At 39.6% G+C, this 24,125-nt stretch overlaps 1 protein-coding gene across 2 annotated transcripts in view; it reads right to left on the reverse strand.

The window, feature by feature from the left end:
* The window catches only part of Cltc (clathrin heavy chain), an 80,646-nt gene that overhangs the window by 47,322 nt on the left and 9,199 nt on the right, over positions 1–24,125 (reverse strand). For both annotated transcript variants that reach the window (XM_008842665.3, XM_008842668.2), the window contains exons 2-4: positions 5,784–5,991; positions 1,912–2,180; positions 1,244–1,405 (exon numbers count right to left, since the gene is read on the reverse strand). In XM_008842665.3, the coding sequence (XP_008840887.1) occupies positions 1,244–1,405; positions 1,912–2,180; positions 5,784–5,991 (639 nt within the window). The remainder of the gene's footprint in view (positions 1–1,243; positions 1,406–1,911; positions 2,181–5,783; positions 5,992–24,125) is intronic.

The following is a 24,125-nucleotide window of genomic DNA, read 5'->3' on the forward strand; positions in this document are numbered from 1 at the left end:
AAAAAATTTAAAAAAAAATTGTACCTCTCTAAGCACATGTTCCCTCTCTGCTGATGCGACAGGGGATATGTAACTTGTGCTGGCCTCAAACTCACAATCCCTGCTTCAGTCTCCTGACTGCTAGAATTCAGATGTCACAATCTCTTTAAAACTACTTACCACAGGGGAGGGAGAGCTGAAATTAAACCTCTTCCTGACTTGGGGACAGAGAAGAGTACTCTCTAAGTTCTGGGGGCAAGGAGAGCTAGTCTTCCATTTTAGAAACAGCAAACATTTATTTTCCACTTCTCTCAGAACTAGGATGCAAGCCATGTGACCTTTCCTACACTGGACTCCAAACAGGGCTCTCAGGACAGCAGGTTATTTTAAGACTGTAGAGAATTCTACTCCAGCAATGGAAATAGCAAACTGAGGTTTCCAGGCACCTGGCAGTGCAGGCATAATAAAAGCACTGTTCAGGGTTCTGCAGTGTGATTTTTGGCTATTTCCCATTCTCCCTTATTTTTCCTCATTTTCCAAGTTTAGTTATACAGCTATCCTAGCTACTGCCAGGTATCTAATATCCTATCACTAAATTTTTTACACTCTAATCAACCAAACCTTGTTTTTCTATATAAAAGTACTTCAATTTTTCTGGATAATTTCAGTGTACAGCCAGGACTGAGACTCTCTAACTTAAGGCAATAGTACTAACCTGTCTTCTATCTATCTACATCAAATCACCTAGGACATTTTTTTAATGGGCAATGCTGAATAAATCAGAAACTCTACATGTACAGCACACACATATTTGTACTGGTATTTCAGCAACCCTACTGATTTTATGTAAAGTGAAAGACATGAGAATAAGGCCTTTGATTAAAGAAATCAAAATAAATAGCACAAATAGCTCATAGCCAGGCAGAGTGACAAACACCTGTAATCCTAGCTCTCAGAGGCTTAAGCAGAAGACTGACTTCAAGGCCAGTCTAGTTTAACAAGCAAAATACACTGATGATAAACTGGAAAAAAAAACTGTTAAAAGAACATTATTCATTTTGGACAAGTATCATTATACATAGCATTTGACACTCACCACAACCCTGAATACTACAAAATTAATAAGGAAGGACAACTTAAAAAAAAATTTTTTTTTAAGACAGGGTTTCACTACTGAGCCCTGGCTGGCCTTGCATGATTACTTTGAATTCATATGACAAAGCAGAATGACAAGACTCACTCAATTATCACAGACAAAACTCACCTTCCCTCCAGCCTGACCCCGAACAGCAAAACAAAATAATGTTGATTCTTCTGCATTTCCTTCCATCTTAAACTGTGCAAAGCTAGCTGCATGTCCTTCAATAGGCTGAGACACTTTCCTATCTACAGAATACAGCTGCATAGCTCCAACGACACGATTTTGCTACAAAGAATTAAAAAAAAAATCTTTAGAGACCCAATGAACCAGTAGCTCTCAGATTCATCAATTAGTAAAATAATTAGAACACTTTGCCATCTTCAGCAGGACTTAGAATTCTATATTACTCTCAATTTAGATTTGACACATCTTAAAATTTAGCTCTAAACAGCTTATTAAAGCTTAACATGAATGTATAAATATAACTCACCAATCATCTCTTTACTGTCTTATGAAAACATACAGAAGTATTCATTCTGCAGTACATCTACTCTATAATCTCTAATCATTCACAATGAAATGCAATCTCTACTTAATTTGCAAGAATTAAAGCCAATTGGTAAGAGGACTCTGAAATTTTATGTTATCAAGGTTTAAGATAGCGATCATTATTAAAAAGAAGTCTTTCAAAGTGAGTCAAATTCAACAAGGAGATGCAGTTCTAAATAAACTGCATTTTGAGCCAAAGAGTTCTTTAGACCATTTCTTTATCAAAAGTTAAAAAGTCTTACCTGAGCAGATATACCAGTCAGAAGTAACCACTTCTGCTTTGCATCTGTTCGATAATTGATGATCTGACATCCAGCAAGGCTAGAATGACGATCAAACATTTTCACTGGTTGAGACTCTCCTTCCATACTCCAATGATAAACTGCATTATCCGTAACAAGAGCAACAGTATTCAAAGAGATCCATTTCCAAAAGGTGACATCATCAGTCATGGTATGGGCCTTCATTTTACTTTTCATTTCAATGTTAAATATCTGAAGAGTTTTCCCAGCTAAATTTGGAATTTAAGAATGAAAAGAAAAATAAAGTTTAGAGTCAATTAGTGCCTTGTTAGACTAGCTCTGTTACTTGCAAATAATGTAGTTCTATCTTAAGACTGGTAACTAACTACAGGAGTCACACTGCTAGAGCTACAACCATTGAAGAGGTTGAATCCAAGCAAACAACCTACATCTACAATCTTAAGCCAAACTGTATCACCTTAACAGACACATTTGAAATACTATCAACATAGGACTTCTACAGGATTCTACACACCAAATGAAAATGAGGCTAAGGAACAGCTTTTTTATTGGTTAAAAAACAAAGCTGTAACTTTTGTTCTTGCAATAAAGAATGCTTCCTTTACACATAAACTAAGATAGTTGTATATACATAGAACAAAGCAAATCTAACAGAAACACAAGGAGGCAATGTCTACTTTTTTAAATGCAGCTATCTCTCATCCAACTAAATCTGTGGAAACTGGGTTTTGAAAAGAAGTTTTACTTTAACTTTGCCTTGTTACTGTAAGTGCATGCTACATTGAATTGGTTTAAGATTCAAAGGGAAAGTAGAAGTGCTGGAGGAAAGGAGAGGGAGACAAGGGAAGAGGACAATTTCAGATGCTGTTAATATACTGGAGGTGAGAACAAAGTTCAAGCTTCATCCAGTTAATGACAGCAAGCATTTAGTAAAAGGAGAATGAAATTTGCCTTAACTGTTAAAAATCCACCATGTCAGATGCAAGGGCTTATACTTGTCATTTGAAATCTATCACAGTCCAAAACCAATTTGATTGAAATTAACAGAGACCAAAGCCCACAGCTATCACTAGGCTATGAAGATTAGTCCTCTGAGACGGAGGACAACTCCATTCCTGAGCCATATAGAGAATCTGGCTCCTAAAGGACAAAAATTGTAAGAGTGGATTGAAAGAAGGTGGGAGGGGTGATAGGACGGGTGGGAAGGAGACAAAGCCTAAGAGCTCTGTACCACAACCCTTCTTATCACATACACAGAACCTTCCATAAGACAAAGTATATTACTCTCATCCCACACAGTATATAAACCACAATCAGACTTGAAAAATTGTGAAAGTAATAGTCCCGTTTATAAAAAGAAGGTATGAGGTTTAAACTAGCTTCAGAAGAGTATTTGATAAAGATTGTTTTCCTTGGCTGTCTTCTCTAACCCCTAGGTTACTATAATTTTATTCCTTTTTCACATGAAAGGGGCTGGAGTATGTGTAGGTAAGAGGGTCTGGGAAGGGAGGGCAAGAGATGACAGCTTAACTCTGAAATGCAGAAGGTAGACACAAAGCTCTAACATTCTATTTTATAATGCTATGACAATCTTTTCAATTATTCTTTTTATGGAACAGGACAATAACTAACACAATTTAAGATAACTCACCATCTGCACACATAAGAAAGCATTAAGAAATGTGATAACAGTAACATTAAAAATAGAATTTTGACAAAATGTAAATGATGGCCTTTTAAAAGAGGTGTGAAATCTGCTAACCATTTGAATTTAAATTATTTAAGGAGGCTGAAGGATGTTTAATACCTTAAAATGTATTTTTCAGACAGAAGTAAAATGTGTACTGCCATAAAACATCTGGTCCCAGGGAAAAGATGGAACATCCTTAGGACGAGATCAACTACTGCTTTAGATAAATTCTGTTTATATGTTTGAATATACCTTTTTTTTTTTTTCGGTATTTTTGAAACAGGGTCTCCCTGTAGACCAACCTGGCCTTGAACTCACAGAAAGCTCTGGGATTAGAGGCATGCACCACCATGCCCCGGCTTGAATATACTATTTTTTTTTCTGGTTTTTTTTTTTGAGACAGGTCTCCCTGTAGCCCCAGCTGTCCTGCAACTCACTATGTAGACCAGGCTGGGCTTGAACTCAGAGATCCGCCTGCCTCTGCCTCCGGAGTGCTGGGATTAAAGGCATGAACTACCACGCCCAGCTGAATATACTATTCTTTTCTTCTTAATATTTTATTTAGTATTTTTATTTTATGTGTATGTGTGTATTGCCTGCATGTATGGAAGTGCACCCACGTCATGCAATGCCCGCGGAGGTCAGAAGAAGGCGTTGTATCCCCTAGAACTGGAGTTACGGACAGTTGTTAGCTGCCGTGTGGGTGCTGGGATCTGAACCTGGGTCTTCTTGCAAGAACATTCAGTGTTCTTAACCGTTGAGCCATCTCTCCAGCCCCTGAATATACTATTCTTAACCCCCAACCTGTTCACCCATTTTTTTCCAGCCAGTAATTCAGGTTATATATTGCCACTCCTAAATTTGTCCTTTGAAACTAGAGTTTCAATTTCTGATTTTTTAGATTAGGGATGTTCAACAATAAAGTCTGTGCAAAGATACCCAAATCCAGGCCTGCCTGTGAAATGGCTCAGCAGGTAAAGGTCTTGCCTGAGTTCAAGGTCCAAGACCCACATGAGGAAAGGAGAGAAATGACTCCTCCGAGATGTCCTCTGACCTCCACATGCACAACCCACACACACCTGACCAAAAAACTCTTAAATATTTCTGGTCCCAAACATTTCTAACAAGGGATATTCATGAAAAGAGTAGCTAAGAAGTTCCATACCTTTAAAAATTTACCCATGCTTTTATAAATTAATGTCAACTTGAAATCTTTTTCCTACTATCAAGAAAAACAAGGGCTGGGGATATAGCTCAGTGGAGAACACTTGTCCACCTGTCTAGCATGTATGAGGTCTTGAGTTCAATCCTTAGTTAACATAAAAAGGAGGCAGTTAAATGCCATTTCAAGGGTTCATCAATTTGGCACCTAGTCCTCTTAGTAACTTCCATTTTAATGAGTCAATTACCCTTCATTCTAAAGTTCAAAGGAAAATAAAATAGGCTTTCAATATGAGATTGTTCAACTTAGATAGATAGGCTATATGGTTCTCTGTTGTTAACAATTAAATTAGTGTGGTTGGGTGTGGTGGCTCCCACCTGTAATCCCAGCTCTTCAAGAGGCAAGAGGATTCCAGGTTCAAAACCAGCTTGAGCAACAGAACTAAGACTAGGTGACAATAATAACAGTAGTAATAATAGAAAATAGTCTGAATAAATTCAAACATCCTTGATTCCAAAACTTGCTATTTACTACACATACACACTCCAATCAGCATAAATTCAAGCCATTTTTATAACTTGATTATCTAAGTTAAAACAAACCTAACGTATAAAAAAGGTACAGAGTTAAGAGAGACACTGAGCATTACAGTAAAATTTGAAATGTTTAAGACCCAATATTATGACTTATCATAGAATATAATCACTAATTTTACTATACAGAATTTATTAGTTTTATACCAGATATAAAATGCAAATGTATCTTCTAAAACTTATAATTATTCCAGGTACAGCTATTCTAAGAAATTTTATAGAAACATTCCATGTGAAAGTCATGAAAACGAACTTAAGTTCGGTATTAAGTCTTAACTTCAGAGATTTAATTAAATTTACTCAATATACTAAAAGAAAAGATACACACCAATAACTGTACTTGCATAAAACACACATGAGAATTTTAAGGAAAAAAAAAACCACAAAAACCCACAATCTCTTATACCTTTTAATGCAATTACTTTGCTAGCTGGATTCATGATGGCACTGTCTGCTGAAATTGGTCTTCGAATTGGATTACTTGGGTCATTCATATCAATGATTACCACCTGGGCCTGCTCGCCTACTTTTTCTCTAATGCAGATGAATTTGTCTGACTCCATAGTCAGAGTACTGAAGCCAATGTTTGCTGGGTTGATACCCAGGTTCTGGAGCTGGAAAACAAATAAATAAACTACATTATCAAGTGGGTTAGAAAATTTTGACATTCATATATTGTTATCATTATAAATCATAACTAACCATCAATTCAAGGCAGACAGTGACAACAGACAACAAATGTGACATTTGATTGTTCTATTGTAACTTCAGTTAGAACTACGAGGTAAAACAAATAGAGATGAAGTTAAAGGACAGAACAACATCTGAGTGCTGGGATGTATGGTTCAAGGGATTTACGATTGATCATTCATTAGTTTTAAGACCTTTGAACCACTGGACTTAATCTCTTTTAGCTCCCCCAACCCTCTGCCTATACAGTTATTTATGCATATATATTAGGCTTCAGTAATCTGTAAATTAAGGTAGATTATTAAAGAGGAGACAAAATTTAAATGTCAGAGTTCTTGTTCTGAAGCAACAAAGATTAGCAAGAGCAGGCAAGTGAAGTTATGCTACCATGCAAAGACAAAACAAGTTATGTAGGATCCTGAAGCTGTTTCAAAGACAGTTCCAAAGCAGTGGGTTCAGGGAGCAAGTCTAGAGAATTCCCAGCAGAAGCATGTGCTAAAAGGCACAGGGACTTAAAAATGTCAAGGGACCGACAGGGATTTTTTTGCTCACTATGAATGTAGACAATGAAAGGCCTGAGTAAGCAAGGGCCAGTCTGAAAAGCTAATGTACCCTTGTATCCTGGTGAGAATTCTGAACTTATGCATAGGTAGTGAGAGTTAATTAAGAGTTTTAACAAAGAAAATAAAGAAATTATAGACTTTCTATGGATACACAGAAGATACTACAGTATTTACTAAACAGATATTATGGATCTAAAAATGGCAGGTCTTTGAAAATAAACTGACTGTGCAAGTATAGAAGTTACTTGTTACCGGCAAGATCTCAACTAGAATGGGTCACTAATACTCTGGGTGACTAACTATGGTATGACAGATTAAATCCTTCTAAAAGAGACTGCCTGAAGTGCTTTATTAACCCTGTTAGAATGCCCCCCCCCACACTCATGGATAGTAAATTCACATGGTTCAAAACACAAAAAGAATTAAGAAAAAGCCCTTGTCACCTAGATCTGTAGTTCACCTTCACTGCACTGGCTGAGTCTTGTCAGCTGTATTTTATCAAATTCTTTTGTCAAATTCTTCTACTACACATAAGCAGGCCTCTGAATAAGATCCAGAATGAGATTAAGAAGCTGTTTTATTTTCACTTCTCCTTAATATCATAAATACTATAGACATAACCACTTATAAAAGGCAGTTACAGTAGTAACTCAGTCACTGAGTAGTAGAGGGCAAAGAGCCAAACAGCTCTCATAACCATTAATATAAGCATGATACTAAAGTAGAATATTAACCAGCTTTACAAGCTCAAGTATATGCTGCAATGCAAATATACAAGCTATGAAATATTAACTTAAAATGAATTTGGGTATAGTAAAACATTATGAATTGATTTTTATCTCTTGACAGTAACTTTTATGTCTACTTTTAAGTTTCAGAACTAATGGAGAAAGACAAATGAAATTGTTTCCAAAATGTATAAATGCCTCATGAGTGGAATTTTCAAAGCAAGGCTTTTACAAACCAAGTTATTCATCTAGTTTCAGGAGAGATGTTTCTATGTGTGTTTCCCTACCCCCCACTCCCCAAAATAGAGGAATACTTTCCCAATAATTCGATAAGTATTTCTAATGGCTCAAAGTTCATACAGCTACACAATAAATGCAGTACTTGCTTCTTAATTATTTGATTCTAAGTCTCTACCCATGCCTTCACCTACTGTACTTTTGATTTATAACTGTTACTATTTCCTTAGCATTTGAAAAATGCAGTTAGAAAAGTGTTAGTCAAATGAGTAGAATCAAAAGCAAAGCAAGCAAAGGGGGCTGGAGAGTTGGCTTAGTGATTAAAAGCACTGGCTGCTCTTGCAGAGGACCCCAGTTAGATTCCCAGCACCCTCATGGCAGCTAGCAACCATCCTCCTAACTCCAGTTCCAGGGAAATCCAATGCTGCCTTCTGACCTCCTTGGGCACTTACACACATGCAAGTCATATACTCATACACATAAAATAAAAATATAAAATATATAAAACAAAACAAAACAGGGCTGGAGAGACGGCTCAGAGGTTAAGAACACCAGCTGCTTTTGCAAAGAACCCAGGTTCGAAGCCCAGCACCCACATGGCAGCTAACAAGTGTCCATAACTCTAGTTCCAGGGATCCAATGACCTCTTCTGACCCCCACAGGCACTGTATGACATGGGCACAACTTACATGCATCCAGACAAAAAATAAAAATAATAAAATATTTTAAAACAAACAAAAAACAAAGTCAAGTAAGTAACAGGACATAGTTGCCGATAACTGCAATCCCAGCACTCAAGAGGCTAAAGCAGAAGGGATTGCCTTGCTGTGAGTTTGAGACCAGCCTGGACTAAAGAGGGAGACCCTGATTCAAAAAGCCAAACAAAACAAATCCAAGTGATGAACATAAACTACAGACACTACTGATTGAACCCAGATTTCTTCCTATCCCTCAATTTCAAAGGCAGTTTCAAAACCAACCTAAGGAGAGAAGCCACCATTAGAAAAGACAGGAAGATTAAAGAACAGAGCTTGGTGGTTCATATTTTGAATCCCAGTACTTGGGAGATTGAAACAAAAATACTGTCACAAGCTCCAGGCTAGCTCCGGGTGCAGTGAGTTCCAGGCCAGCCCAACTACTACAGGGTGAGATCATCTGAACCAAAACAAAACACACCTTTAAAAAAAGAGAGAAAGAAAAAAAGAAAAGTTCTTTAAAGAACTTGCCCCAAACAACCAATCTATGTTTCCTATTGTCAGCTATATCCCCTTAAATTTAAAAAAAAAAAAAAATGCAGTAAGTCAAACTGTGGTAACAGCACTGATCTTCAGCCTCAGAGTTTTACTTGTAGAAAAAGTGAAGATCTAATTTTAAAGACATTGAGTTGCTTGTAGTCCTTGCAATCTACATAATTCCTTATACTGTATTCCTTTTTCATTAAATACATTTACCAAAAGAAGTATGCATTTGTAGTTTTTATTTCCCTATCAAGAATGTACTAGTACTAGTCAAGATGTTACATGTGAAACAGACGTCTGTTAAAAGTTTAAAAAAAAAGGTATAACGCAAGTGACAAAGTCTTAACCATATTACATGTGTAGTCAGGTTGGGATTGACACTCCTGAGGAAGGGTAGTGTGATGTGGAGTGTGCAGAACTCAGCATAGGGAGAGGTTTCTTAATTTGGACTATCAGGCTTTGAGTATAGTAAAGGCATTTCTGTGGTGGTGGCGCACGCCTTTAATCCCAGCACTCAGGAGGCAGAGGAAGGCGGATCTCTGTGAGTTCAAGACCAGCCTGGTCTACATAGTGAGTTTCGGGTCAGCTGGGGCTACAGGGAGACCCTATCTCAAAAAGAACAAAAAAAAAAAAAAAAAAAAAAAAAAAAAAAGAAAAGAAAAAAGAAAAAGGGAACACTGGTAATGGGAAATTCATTATATACTGAATAGGTCATGTAATTAAATATTTTAAGAATAATGGTAAAAACACTTGAAAATACTCAAAGTGGCTGGGCATGGTAGCTCCTACCTGTAATGTTTAATCACTTAAGAGGCCAAGGCAGAAGGATCACAAGTACAAGGCCAGTGTGGGCTACACAACAAGACACCATGTCGGGGAAAAGAAAACAGAGAATAAGAGAGAGCAAGCTAGTGTAAGCAAGAGGAATAAACTGAAAGTAAATGCTACATATTAAAAAAAGATTTTTAAACCCACACTCAAATAATGGGATTTGCACAACTTTCCTAAAAAGCCTTCCCTGGTTGTTAACAAAAGACAGGAACTGTGGGCTGGAGAGTGGCTTAGCTGTTAAGAGGGCATATTGCCCTCGCAGAGAATTCCTAGTACCCCATGTCAGACAGCTCACAACTGCCTAGAACTCCAGCTTCAGGGGATCTGATGCCTCTGGTCTCCAAGGGCACTGACATGTGTGTGCATATAACCCCTCCCCCCCTCAATTAAAAATAAAATCGTACTTCAAGTATCCTACTAGTTAACCAGAAGTTCCATGTGCCCCTACTACTTCTTCAAATAAAGTTCAGATCTTTTCCCTTACTGCTATTACTTGAGGGAAAATGTCCAGACCACCCCACCAAATCTGCCCATGTTTTCCTGTTATATAAGCAAAACGGAAAAATACCATAAAAAACAGTAACTTGGACCAGCCACCATTAACTGCAATTCTGGCTTTGATGCACCCTTAGAGTAGGAACATACACAATTTTCAAAAGGCATACAGTAACACACAACTAGAACCATATTTTAATCATCTTTTAAAATAAATCTATTTTTAAAGATTTATTTATAATATGTATGAGTGTTTTGCCTGCCTGTAAGTATACCATGTGTGCACCTAGTGCCTAGGAAGGCCATCAAATCCTCCTGGAACTCGGAGTTTACAGATGGTTTATAAGCCACCACCTGGGAGCTGGAAACTGAACCTGGGTCCTCTACAAAAACAAGTGCTCTTAACCTCTGAGCTATCTTTCCAGTTCCCATATTTTAATACTGTTTTTTTTGGGGGGGGGGTCTTTTTGAGACAGGTCTCCCTGTTGCCCCAGCTGACCTGGAACACACTATGTAGACTACGCTGGCCTTGAACTCACAAAGAAAGCCACCTGCCTCTTCCTCCCGAATATTTTAATGGTCTTAATTGACTACATGTTGCTGTTGAAGCCACAGATACTCTATTTTAAAAAATATGCTTGTGTTCCTGTTAATTTTTATTGTCCCTTGACACAACCTAGAATCACCTGGGAAGAAGGAAATCTCAATGAAGAATTATCTAGATCAGGTTGGCCTGTGGGGGACTGCCTTATTAAATGACCAAGCCCACTGTGGGCTGGCACCATTCCCTAGACTTGAGTCCCTGAATTCTAAAGAATGGAAGAAGCTAGCTGCAGAAGCAAGCACCTATTCTCTCTGTTCTGTGTGTGTGTGTGTGTACTGCCAGCATGCACGTTGCACCCATGTTGTGCAATGTCCATGGAGTTCAGAAGATGGCATCACACCTCCTGGAACTGGAGTTATGGAGGGTTGTTAGCTGCCATATGGGTGCTGGGAATTGAACACAGGTCCTTTGCTAGAGCAGTCAGTTCTAGCTGACTAGTCAGCTAGAGCTCTTAACTGCTGAACCATCTCTCCAGCCCCTACATTCTCTCTGTTCTTGATTGTGGATATGATGTAGCTAGATGCTTAAGTTCGTGCCTTGACTTCCCCTCAATGAAGAACTGTAACCTGGAAATGGAAGCTGATAAACCATTTCTTCTCCTAAGCTGCTTTTAATTAAAAAAAAAAATTTTTTTTATCACAGCAACAGAAATGTAGCTTAGGGCAATTTGGAAATTTCTATAATAATTTTCAAAGAAGTCAGGTGTGGTGGTGGACACTTTTAAGGTCAGCAGAGGCAGGCAGATAGATCCTCTGTGAGATCAAGACCAGCCTGGTTTACATGGCCAGCTAGAGTTACAGGGAAACCTTGTCTCAAAACAAAAAGCAAAAACCCAAATAAACTTCAAAGAACTTTATTTTACTATTCTAGGAGTATGAAGTCAATAAATTTGGACTCACATGCATACAGTAAAATGTTCAAATTGCCCAAAGGGTTACAGTATTGTAAAGTCATTCATCCTATCTTTCCAGTAATAGCCCCTCAAGCAATGAAAGATATGTTTATATTGTACAGTTAAGGGTGTACTTCCATTCTCATTTTTTCAAAAAACATTAATGGACAATGAACAAAAACATAATTATCAACTGCTTTTTGAGAAGCACATGAACTTTGTAACCTGTAATTTGGTTTCTAGGCTAGATTTTGGTTTCCAAGTAGCATTCATTACTTTGGGGCCTAAGCCTGAATCTAGCTTACAAAAGTTAAGCAAACAGATTTATTGGTAATCAGTCACTCAAAATTTTGGAATTCCCTAGAGTTACCTCTTACAAACAACATGCAAATGTTTCCTTTTTTTACTCCCCTCTCCTCAATTTGTATTGGAGAAAGGGGGACCACTTTATTCTTAGATTCTGTAAGAAGAAATATTGGTATTTCAGATCCTCCATAATCTAGAGAACAGATACTTCTTTAAGTAAACAATTACCATGAATTCTGGGGTTGGAGAGATGGCTCAGCGGTTTAGAGCACTGGCTGCTCTTGCAGAGGACCTGGGTTCAATTCCTAGCACCCACATGGTAGTTAACAACAGTCCATAACTCCAGTTCCAGGGGATGTGACATCCTATTCTAATTTCCTCCGGCTTTGTACAACATGGATGCACTTATATATATGCAGGCAAAACACTCATATACATAAAATTAAAGTATTTTTTAAAAAGTAAACAATTATAGTCAATTTTGTAATTTGATTATGAACTTCTAGTGACATCTAAAATTAATTCCTTTTCTGGATCCATCATAAAGAGTCCAAATGTATGGATGTAGTCCTAGTTTTTCCACTAAAATAATCATGGGCAAATTAGTATCTCTGTGTATTGTTTCTTCATCTGAAACATCTGGGATGACAGTACCTATTCTCAGAGTTGTGAGGATTGAATGTGAAATACTAAAACAATGCCTGACAGGCCTTCAATGACACTATTAGTAACTACAACACAAAAGTACTTTGGGCCCAGCTCAAGGTCGGCTGTTTTGCATTTTATTATCTGCTTAATTCAGCTGTCCACAGGTTGGATAAACCTCTGGGTGTGAATGTCTTTTAACTACTGATAAAAAGTTTAGTGGTCTCTCAGAGAAACTTACTCAGACATTGAAATTTTCTTTTTTATTCTTTTTTGCTTTTCTTAAGACAGTCTTGCCACAGTCCTTTTTGAGAAATTATACTTTAAAACTTCTAATTCTTTTTCATTACTAAACTGCAGCAAACAGAATCTTCATATACCATATGTTCCTGCCAAGTAACCCTATTTTCTTTTTAAAAGGCATTACAGAACAGCACTGCTAAGGTCTTCTCCCAAGCTTGATAAATGTCTCCAACATCTCTGCTGCAAGAGGAAGCTAGTAAAGCTAATGCAGACAGTTGGCATATGGTCATTATCCAAAGTTTCTCTTGGCTTGGCGTGGTACCACACACATTTAATCCTAGGACTTGGGAAGCATTAAGACCCTCTCTAAAAAAGACCCTTTTGTCCTAAAAAGCTCAAAACTAAGAAGGTAAAATAAAAAAGCCGACATCACATTTTTCAATGTACAAGAGCTGAATGAAGCCATCTCACTGAAAGCCTACCCATCCAAAATCAAATCAACTTTGCCAGTTTTCTTGATCTGCCCATGCCCCACAATTCCAGGTTACCTTAGGCAATGAATCTTTAAGTTCCTCAAATAATGTTCTTTTTTTAAAAAAAAATATTTCTTATTTTTTATTTTATGTGTATGAGTGTACTGCCTGCACTTAGGTTGTACTTGTATCCTGCGATGCCCTAGGAAGTCAGAAGAGGTCGTCAGATCCCCAGGAACTGGAGTTACGTACAGTTGTTAGCCGCCACATGGGCACTGGGAATCAAACCTGGTTCCTCTGCAAGAGCGGCCAGTGCTCTTAACTGCTGAGCCATCTGTCCAGCCCTGAAAAGCTGTTCTTAACTGCTTACAGAAAACTAAGTAGCAAAATGGGCTGGCAAGCTGGGCATGGTGGTGCGCACCTTTAATCTCAACAGGAGAGCAGAGGCAGGTGAATCTCTGTGAGTTCTGGGCCGGCCTGATCTGTTACACAATTTGAAACCCTGTTTCAAATACAGGAGGGGGGCGGGCAGCAAGATGACTCTGGAGGTAAAGCACTTGCCCCCAAGTTTGATAACCTGAGCTCGATCCCAGCACCCATATGACAGAGAACCCATCCCACAAATTGTGCTCTGACCTCTACAATGTGTGCTATGGCACACACGCACAGTGCATATACACACACAGTACATATACACACACTAATAAATGTTATTAATTTTTTACAAAGTGATGAAGTGCAGGGTCTGGTGATGTATGCCCGTAATCCCAGTGCTTGAAAAGATGCTACGGGACAATATCAAGTTTAGAGTCAGTCTGAGTAATGTAGCAAGACTCTCCAAAAAACGTGATGAAGGAAGCAATGAAATGTTTTATGTTTTAAGTTATTATTGGACAATCATTATCATAATACTAGTTGCCTCAGGGGAAAAAGTAACAATGGGTGAATAAAAACTTAAGGAGTAACAGGTATCTGCACAGACTCAGCATTCTCTCACAAGATAGTAGCAGCAGGAAAAGGAAGTTTGTGGTGCACAGAAGTCTCAGGCACAACTTTCAAGAGGTATCATTAGCAGTGAATCAAACTGACACCATGTACTTCCTGATGCAATACACCAGAAAGCTCCAGAGCATCACTTCAAAGACATTCTGCCAAAATTATTCAACCAGAATCTAATTGCTATATCTATAAAATAAGCCCAAATTGAGGAACATTCCACAAAATGATTGAACTGTACCTTTTCCAAAAATATTATCTTGAAATAAAGTCTTCCAGACTTTTAAAACTAGAGACAAATAGAACTACTCAACACAGCTCAACTTGCTGGCTGTGTTCTTTTGATATCATCAACACTATTGGAGTAACTGATTAAATCAGAGTAAGACCTAACACAAGAGCATTCTATTAACTGTGAATTTTTTTTTTTTTTTTTTGGTTTTTTTGGAAAAGGGCCCCCCTGTAGCCCCAGCTGTCCTGGAACTCACTATGTAGACCAGGCTGACCTCGAACTCACAAAGATCCGCCTGCCTCTGCCTCCCGAGTGCTGGGATTAAAGGCGTGTGCCACCACACCCAGCAACTTTGTGATTTAAAATTTTTTTATTATTTTCATTTTATGTGTATGAGAGCACTGCCACATGTAAGTGCACCACATGCATCAATGCCAATGGAGTTATGAACTGTTGTTAGCCACCATGTGGATGGGTGCTGGGACTCAAACCTGGGTCCTCTGGAAGAACAGCAAGTGTTCTTAACTACTGGGTCATCTCCCCAGCCCCTATTCTAGCGATTTCTGCCCATTCACTTACCAAACTCTGGGACTTATTTGATTATGAACTGTTCTGAAATAGGCTGGTTTAAATGTCATTCCACTACCATTCTGTAAGTAAACTTGGGCCAATTTGCTTTGTTCGTGTGTTCCCAAAGAGAGGAGGAAAACGTTGCTAAGGTCAAGGAATCAGAAAATGCAGTACTGGTAAATCAGCATCTTATCAGAATACTTAGTGATAAAACTATGAAAACATTGTTAAAAGACCAAATAAGCCATAAATGTATTTAATCTGAGAGTATACATTTAGGACAAAATTCTAAAACAACTCTCCACCAATAAAAAGTCTCAGTCAACCTTGACAAGCACTTGCAACTGTGCTTGTGCCTGTAGAGTAATGGGTCTGCTCTGCTTCATCTATCCAGCAGGTCCTACACCTCAGAAAGGAACAAATTAGGGTGCTTCCTAGTCAATGAGTAAACTTGGAACACAGCTCTTCCATCAGCTGTATTAACTAGAAACTGAAGTGTTAAAACTCATGCTTATGACAGCATTACTTAACGAATAATTAGTGCTTTGCATTACACTTTTCAGATCATTCTTATTGCAACTGAACAGTGAAAATATCAACAAGCATGTATGAGCTACTGAATTTCAGATGAAGTTATTTTGTTAAGTGTTCCACGTATGGTCTTGTTGGTTCTTGTCATCCTGAAAAGGTCTTTAAGAAATGTCACCGATTTAATGGGCTGGAGAGATGGCTCAGTGCTTAAGGGCACTGACTGCTCTTGCAGAGGACCCAGGTTCGATTCCCAGCACCCACATGGCGGCTACGAACTGGCCTTGACCCCAGTTCCAGGGAAATCCGAAGCCCTCTTCTGACCTCTGTGGCACTGCACGACACGGGTGCACTCACATATGTGCAGGCAATACACTCATATACATAAAAATTATTAAAAAAAAATTTTTTTGGTATTTTTTGTGACAGGGTCTCCCTGTAGCTCCAGCTGTCCTGGAACTCACCATGTAGACCAGGCCAGCCTTGAACTCACAGAGATCCGCCTGCCTCTGTGCCCCCCGCCACCCCGCTCCGAGTGCTGGAATTAAAGGCGTGCACCACCATGCCCGGCAATAAAATATATATATTTTTAAATGTCACCAATTTAAAAGGCCAACAATTTGCCAGGTGTGGTGGTGCACTCACTTGGGGAACAAAGGCAGGTGGATCTCTGTGAGTTCTAATTTTAGAGACCTGCAGATATTCTACAGTCATTATAATACCATTACATGCCTAGTACAGGCTTTTTTAAACTTTATTTTTGTTTTATGTGTATGAGTATTATGCCTGCATGTGTGTAAGTGCACCCCTGTCATGCAATGCCAGAGTAGAGCAGAAGAGGGTGTCAGATCCCCTTGGAACTGGAGTTACAGACCGTTGTTAGCCATGTGGGTGCTGAGATTCAAACACGGGTCTCTTCTCCAAGAGCACCCAGTGCTCTTAACTGTTGAGCTCTCTCCAGCCTCTAGTACAGGTTTTTAAGTATGTGCTTCAAGATTTCGTTAATTTCCTATCCCAAGTATTTCATTCAACATAATTTCCTCTGAAAACTCCAAACATCCTCTACCTTTCACTAGAACCAACCACAGTGGAAAAAATGCTGAGCCATCACTTCACTGAGTTCTTCCTGAAAACTAACAGAATATCAAATAAAAACTGCAGTTGCTGTATTCTTTTAGGAAATAAATAAAAATGCTGAAAACACAGCATTCCTTCAGTTCTTTCATCAACAGGATGCCAGTCATTGTTTTCATCAGTGCCACAAATTTCAAGCAATAAACACAAACTTTTATTCTTTGCTAACCCCACACTAAGCATGTAGACCATTTCTATGCCATGTTAGCCTTTGAAGGAATCACTGTTTCTTAGGAGAACTTCTGTTCCTGACAGTAACTGTATAGCAGTATTTAATACAGCAAAGAACCCCAGTCAGACTAAAGGACTGCAGACAGTTTAATAGCTATCAGGAGACGAAGACCTAATTTTTCCTATTTATAACCTACTACTGACTGGATTTTTTTTCAATTAATTTATACTTATTTATTAAATGTTTGAAACAGAGTTCTATTACATAGATCTGGATGGCCTATAACTCCTTATGTAGACAATGCTGACATTAAACTTGGGAAAAAAAAATCCTGCTTACTGTTAAATAACTTTCTCCAAGATAAAACCTTCCATCTTGGAGAAAAACTCTAAGACACAGGATGTTCTCAGGGGAGGTGAAAGCTTTATTCCATACTGCACCTATGTTTCTCCTCAAGAAGCTAAGGAAACATCAAAGGATTCAGGTAGTCACTGTATCCCATACAACAAGTTGCCCCTCCTCCCTGCCTCCACCATACATAAGCAGCAAAGACTGCTGAGCTGAGAGACACTTTTAGACAACTCAAGGGGCTTAGAAGACCCTCAGACTACCCCAGCTGCCTGAACAGGCTCAGACCAACTCAGTTACATGGAAAAGATACTCTCCATCCTGTTAAGCAGCTAGTTAAGTTGTGCAGTGTGCTCCAGGCTTCCTGCTTTTGTGATGAACTGTCACCCATGCTGTGGTGGACTTCTGGTGATGAAGTATCTTTGAGCCATTTCTGATCCTGTAAGTAACTCCTCAACCACACGCCCCGGAGAGAGGCCTGCGGGTAGCCTGACTGGATTTTTAATTTTTTTTTATTTATTATTTTTATTTTATGTGTATGAGTGTATTGCCTGCATGTATGTTGAGTGCACCCACATCGTGGAATACCACAGAGGTCAGAAGAGGGCTTCAGATTTCCCTGGAACTGGAGTTAAGGATGGTTTGTAGCCATCATGTGGGTGCTTGGGATTCAAACCAGGGTCCTCTGCAAGAGCAGTCAGTGCTCTTAACCGCTGAGCCATCTCTCCAGCCCCTATTTTTATTTTATTTTATTTTTTTGAGATAGAGTCTTCTATAGTCCCTGCTGGTCTGGAAGTTGCTATAAAGACCAGACCAGGCGACATGGATCTCAGAGATCTGTCTGCTTCTGCCTCCCAACTGCTGCGATATTTTAAAGTACAGTTTTTGTGTGCAACTTTTGTGTTAAACTGCAAATATTATTACTGAGGAACTAAGAGGGAAAGAAGACTTTTAGGCTTTTAGGAACTTGCATTCAAATTGATCAAGTTCTCTAAAAAGGAAAAGAATTCCGCCTTAGAAATGCAGTCACTTAAACAGAGCTAAAGAATGAAGAATGCCGAGTGTGGTGGCCCATGCCTTAATCCCAGCACTCAAAGACGCAGGCAGGTGATTTCTGGTCTACATAGTGAGCTCCAGGCCAGCTGCTACAAGGGGACCCTGTCTCAAGAACAACAACAACAACAACAAAAATCATTATCTTGGTTTTATTTGGTTAAAGACAGGGGATATCCTGGATAGGGCTTTAGTTCATGATACGAGCCTTGCTTCCTTCATATAAGCAAAGTTTGTTTCCATTGTCTGAAAATAAATTCCACTCCATTTATTTTAGTCTCTTTAATTCTTAAATATGTAACCTATTCTTGGCCAGGCATGGTGGTACAAATCTGTAATACCAGGACTTGGGAAGATCCCAGATTCACACCAGCCTGGGCTACAGTACAACCCCCACACCAACAAGAAACAAGACAAAGGCCACACATTGTAGGATACCATTAATATGGAATACGCAGAATATTAAGTCTGCAGAGAAAAAGCAGATTACCAGTTGCCAGGGGATAGGAAGAAATGAGAAGACAGACTGCCTAATGAGTACATAGCTTTCTTCTCAGGCAATGGAAATGTTTTGGAAGTAGATATAAGTGATGACACATTACAAGCATCCTGGAAAACACTAAGTTGTTCAATTTTTATCTGCTTATTTAGATACAGGATCTTCCTTGTAGTCTTGACTGAACCCACAGCCTGCCTCAGCCTCCCCAGAGCTGAGATTACAGGCAAGTGCTGGGTTTACAAGAATGTGCCACAAGGCAGAGCATATTGATGTTCACATTTAAATGGCTATTTAGGTTTTGTGAATTTTATTTCAATTTTAAAAAGCTTGTAAGGGTTGAGATTATTATTAGCTCAGGATAAAGCTTACTGCAGCCCTGGGTTTTACTGCTACTATGTGCATATGTGTACACACACACACTTTTAAGGATTAAATAGGTTTAATGAATAATCAGTCATTTGACTTGATTTATATAAACATTTCCAAATGTAATAACTTGAAAATATTTTTTACAAGTCACATTTCAGAAACCACCTTAAGTCCTTGTTATGCTTTGAATGTGTCCCTCAAAAGTTCACGTGCGGGAGGGGCTGGAGAGGTGTCTCAGGAGTTAAGAGCACTGGCTGCTCTTGCAGAGGACCCAGGTTCCATTCCCGGCACCCACGTGGTGAACAACCATCTGAACTCCAGTTCCAAGAGATCTGATGCTCTTTTCTGGCCCCCATGGGCACTGTATCACATGGTGCACTTACATGTAGGCAAAACACTTCTACACATAAAAGAAATAAAATAAAGAACAAAGTGCTTTTTAAAAATCCACTATAGCGAGTTGGATAGATGACTTGGCAGCCAAGAGTGCTTCTTGCTCTTCAAGAGATCCCTGGTTTGGTTCCCAACACCCACATGGTAGCTAACAACTATCTATAACTCCAGTTCCAAGGAATCTGATTCCCTCTTCTGGCCTGTGAGCACAGCACACACATGGTGCATCTACATACATGCAGGCAAAATACTCATACATAACAAATAAGTCTTTCCTAAAAATCCATTATAGTACAACCACGGGAATTTTAAAATATGCTTCAAATGTCCGTATCAGGGGATTTTTTTTTTCTCCACTTGTCTTAGGACATAAATTATCTCCAAAACATGCACCTTCTAATAGACTGCTTTTCAGGGACTATTTAAGATATTTGTGACACCCAGAAGTTCCAACTGTGAGGCAATACAAAGAGGAAGAAATTCTAAGATGTACAAATTTAACCTTGTACAAATCGAGGTGACTTCAAACATATAGCAGCTTCTGACAAATAATGAGTGTATATTGTATATGAGGGGTGAGTGTGTGTGCTTGTGTACCATGTCACCTGTGTGGAGGTCAGAGCACACAGTGGAGTATCAGTTCTCTCCTTCTAGCATGGGTTCCAGGGATCTAACTTGAATTGTCAGACTTGCACAGCAAGCACTTTTTTTGAGACAGAGACAGTCTCCCTGTAGCCCCAGCTGACCTAGAACTCACTGTGTAGACCAGGCTGGCCTTGAACTCAAAGAGAGTGGGACTAAAGACATGTGCCACCATGCCCGGCCTAACACATAGCACTTTCATCTGCTGAGCCACCCTGCCAGCCTTTAGTAAGGACCTTAATAAGGAAATACTTTCCTGAAGGATATTTTATGGTTAAAAACCAACTAAACAGAGGCTGGAGAGACGCCTCAGTGGTTAAGAACACTGACTGTTCTTGCAGAAGACCCTGGTTCAAATCCCAGCACCCACATGGCAGCTAACAAGACTCCAGTTCCAGGGCATCTGACAGGCTCTTCTGTCCTCTGTGGGCATTGTATGACAGGGGTGTACTCACTTACATAACACTCATACACATAAAATAAAAATAATATTAAAAAACCAACTAAAACAAAAAATTCACCATGTCTAGAGTTCAATATGGCCAAATACAAATGACTGCAGAGTGGGGAGATGGGTTTTATAAACCATGTACCCCTTCTTTTAAAATAATGAGATTTGCTCAAAGTTACATAAGCCTGTGTGTTCCTAAGTTTTGTAAGCTAAGCATGTATAGTCACTGGTTGGCTTACCAGATGAGCCACTATTAAACAACTCCTTCTCATCTATGATTCCCAGTTTCAACAGATGAAAGACTGTCAAAAAGTTGCAACCCAAGAACCCTGGTGTGCATCACCAGGAGGGTTCTTCCCTTCCCTACTCCAGAATGTCCCAGGTATAGAAAAACGAGAAAAGGGCAAAGAGTGTGGTATAACTCCAAGATCTTGGCTTCAATAACTCAGCAGGTTGTAGTTTTCTCTGTCAGCATGAAATGTGTATAAGCAAGTGGATAAAAAGAGGTAGGCAAGAACTAATATTAAGTGTCTATAAGGCCTAAACATTTGTGCCATCAGCACAAACTCACACTATAGCATAACTTCACAGTTCCCCAAAAGGATACTAAATGAGGAAGTTGAGACAAGCTACAAACCAGATAAGGCCCAAATAACATTTTCCAGAATCGCACTGCTAAGTTTTCTAGTATGATGAAATGTGCTTTTTTAAAAAAATCTTATTATTTTTATGTGTATGTTTGTATTGCCTGCATGTAGGTAAGTGCACCAGTGCTGTGCAATGCCCCAGGAGGACAGAAGAGGCTGTTGGATCCCCTGGAACTAGAGTTACAGACAGTTGTTAGCTGGCATGTGGGTGCTGGGATTTGAACCCGGTTCTTCTGCAAGAACAACCAGTGCTCTTAACCACTGAATCATCTCTCCAGCCCCGATGAAATGTGGTTTTAATGAATTTGGGTTCCTTCCCATTCTTTCAGAAACAACTGGAAAAGAAATCTGCTTTATCTAACTTAAAAATCTGTATTATTTACCTAATGAGTCAGAACAGGAAGTACTAATATCTACTGGTAGTTCTGCCTCCAAAGCGCAATTCTACAAATCTGTACCCATTTCCCTCACCCCTCATCCCTGTGGTCTTCAAGCTGAGTAAGCATATTCTACTCCTCCTCCCCCATCCTCAAGTACAAGCTTTGCATTAGTGTAAACACAAAAACAAGAATATATAGTGAACTAGAGAGCAGGGGCTTCAGAATGGTACATTCACTTGTCATTAAGTAAAAGACTACAGGAAAGCTGTCAAACCTGCCTTCTGAGAGGGATGCAGGTTATATTGGCCACAAGTTAACTTGATCTACCTTTTTGGGGGATCTTTTATCTTTGAGAACTTAGAGAAAACCTTAAAAAGCATCATCTAGTAGGGCATGGTGGTACACGCCTTTAATTCCAGCATTCAAAAAGCAGAGGCAAAGTGGATCTTTGTGAGTTCAAGGCCAGTCTGGCCTACATGTAAGTTTCAGGCCAGCCAAGATTCACAGTGAGACAGGTGTCAGTGTCTCATCACAGTAAGGTTATCATCTAAATAATTTGGGGGTTAAAAAAATATTTTATTAGAAACAGGTATGGGGTGAGGGAGATTTCCTTTTTTCTTGCCATATACTATGCCCTCACCCCACTTTCTGCCCTGATCAGATGCTGCTCCCTGGCTCACAGGATACGGCTCTATAGACAAAGCAACAGGGTGGGGTGGGGACAAGGAAGGCCAGGGCAAACACCATGATTCTGAGCCCACAATCTTCCCCTCCCATTTGTCTAATCAAATCTGGCCAGTCAAATATCTAGGTCATCATCTGGGTCTTCTTGGTCCACATCATAAGCATCTGGTTCATAGAAGATATGGGTGGTCTGGTCTGGTACAGGGTACAGGGTACAGTAGAGCCTGCTGTTTTTCAGAGCTGAACCAGAAAGGCAGTCAGGCTGTCTTTGGCTTCTCTTTCTTGGACAAGCGAAGATTAAATGTCAAATGAGTTGTGAGGTCCACCCAGGTTGTATGAGGATCTAGGTGTGGCTGGGACTTGAGGGGAAGCTCCTCATGGAGATCCTGGCTGAAGTCAGGAAGGACGGAGAACCACCAAGTCTGAAGAGCTGCACACTGCTGGAGTCTTCTATAGAGGATAGAGGCTTGAAGCCTGGCCTGTTGTAGCACTCAGAGTCACCTCTGTGTGAGCAAGGGAGCTCAGTGTTCCCATGGGGCCAGGACCATGAAGCGCTTCACGTAGTAGGCTCAATAACTGTACCTGTTCTGCTTGAGTAGAAGTTTGGCTGGTTCAGAGCATGTAGGGTCTGACCAGTATAATACAGGGAAGACAAAGCAACAACCAGCTGAGTGGATCAAAAGTAACTGTGGCAGGACCAGAACCTGTCTTCCTGAACATGGCTCTCAAGACTCCCAGAGTCCCCTCCCCCCAGGGAAAGCCACCCTGTTTTTTTTTTGGGGGGGGGTCTTTTTGAGTCACTCTGTAGCCCCAGCTGTCCTGGAACTTGCTATGTAGACCAGGCTAGCCTTGAACTCACAGAGATCCACCTGCCTCTGCCTCCCAAATGCTGAGATTAAAGGTGTGCGTCACCACACCCGGCCCAGCCTCCCTGGTTTTTGACCATTAAGAGGGCTTCTAAAGGAGAAAGCCTAAGCAAGTGAAGGTCTGTTTTGATATATAAAGGTCATAGTTTAGTCAAATAGTTTAAGGATCAAAATATACGTCTAGTCAAGGTTTATCTGAAGATGGTTGGTTTTTGCCCAAGTTTATCTACATAGCTCATGGTAATTAAAAGTACCAGACTGGTGGAACTAAACTTCTTGGATGTACAGCCATACTTTGAGGCCTATACTAATCTGGTCAGAGGGACTCAAAGGATAGTTTTTTGCTTCTTGTCCTCCAAGGTCGACTAAGTTTCAAGGGACTAGGGAGCATCTCTCAAAATGTCTTATAATTGTGGTAAGTCACCTGTTCTTTTGTTCAGAGAGGCTATGGAGACCCCACCAGATGGACTTGAACCAGGGTCCAGTCTACGGAGAAGAGGGTCAATTCAGAGGAAACATTTCCTCCATGCTTCCAAGCGAAGCCAGCCATGGTAGAGCAGGACCTTTGACTTATCGTCACATAGATGGAACTAGTAAAAGAAAGGAACCCGGGGCTCCTCCCAGGCCCATGTGACCCCTGAAGACAGATCCTCAAATGACCTTAAGAGTAAAAATAAGTTTATCTGGGCCAACTGTATGGTCTTAAACACCCAAAAGGAAAGGATAACCAAAGAGTAAAGTGATTAGTATATTTCTGTAAGAGTTCAAGGGATTACACTTCCCAGACATTAGGCTTAAGTCTATATAAAAATCTATTTAGACAATTATTTCTCATTCAT

Source organism: Nannospalax galili, unplaced genomic scaffold (assembly GCF_000622305.1).
Source record: "Nannospalax galili isolate Female #2095 unplaced genomic scaffold, S.galili_v1.0 scaffold879, whole genome shotgun sequence".
Classification (NCBI taxonomy): Eukaryota; Metazoa; Chordata; class Mammalia; order Rodentia; family Spalacidae; genus Nannospalax; species Nannospalax galili.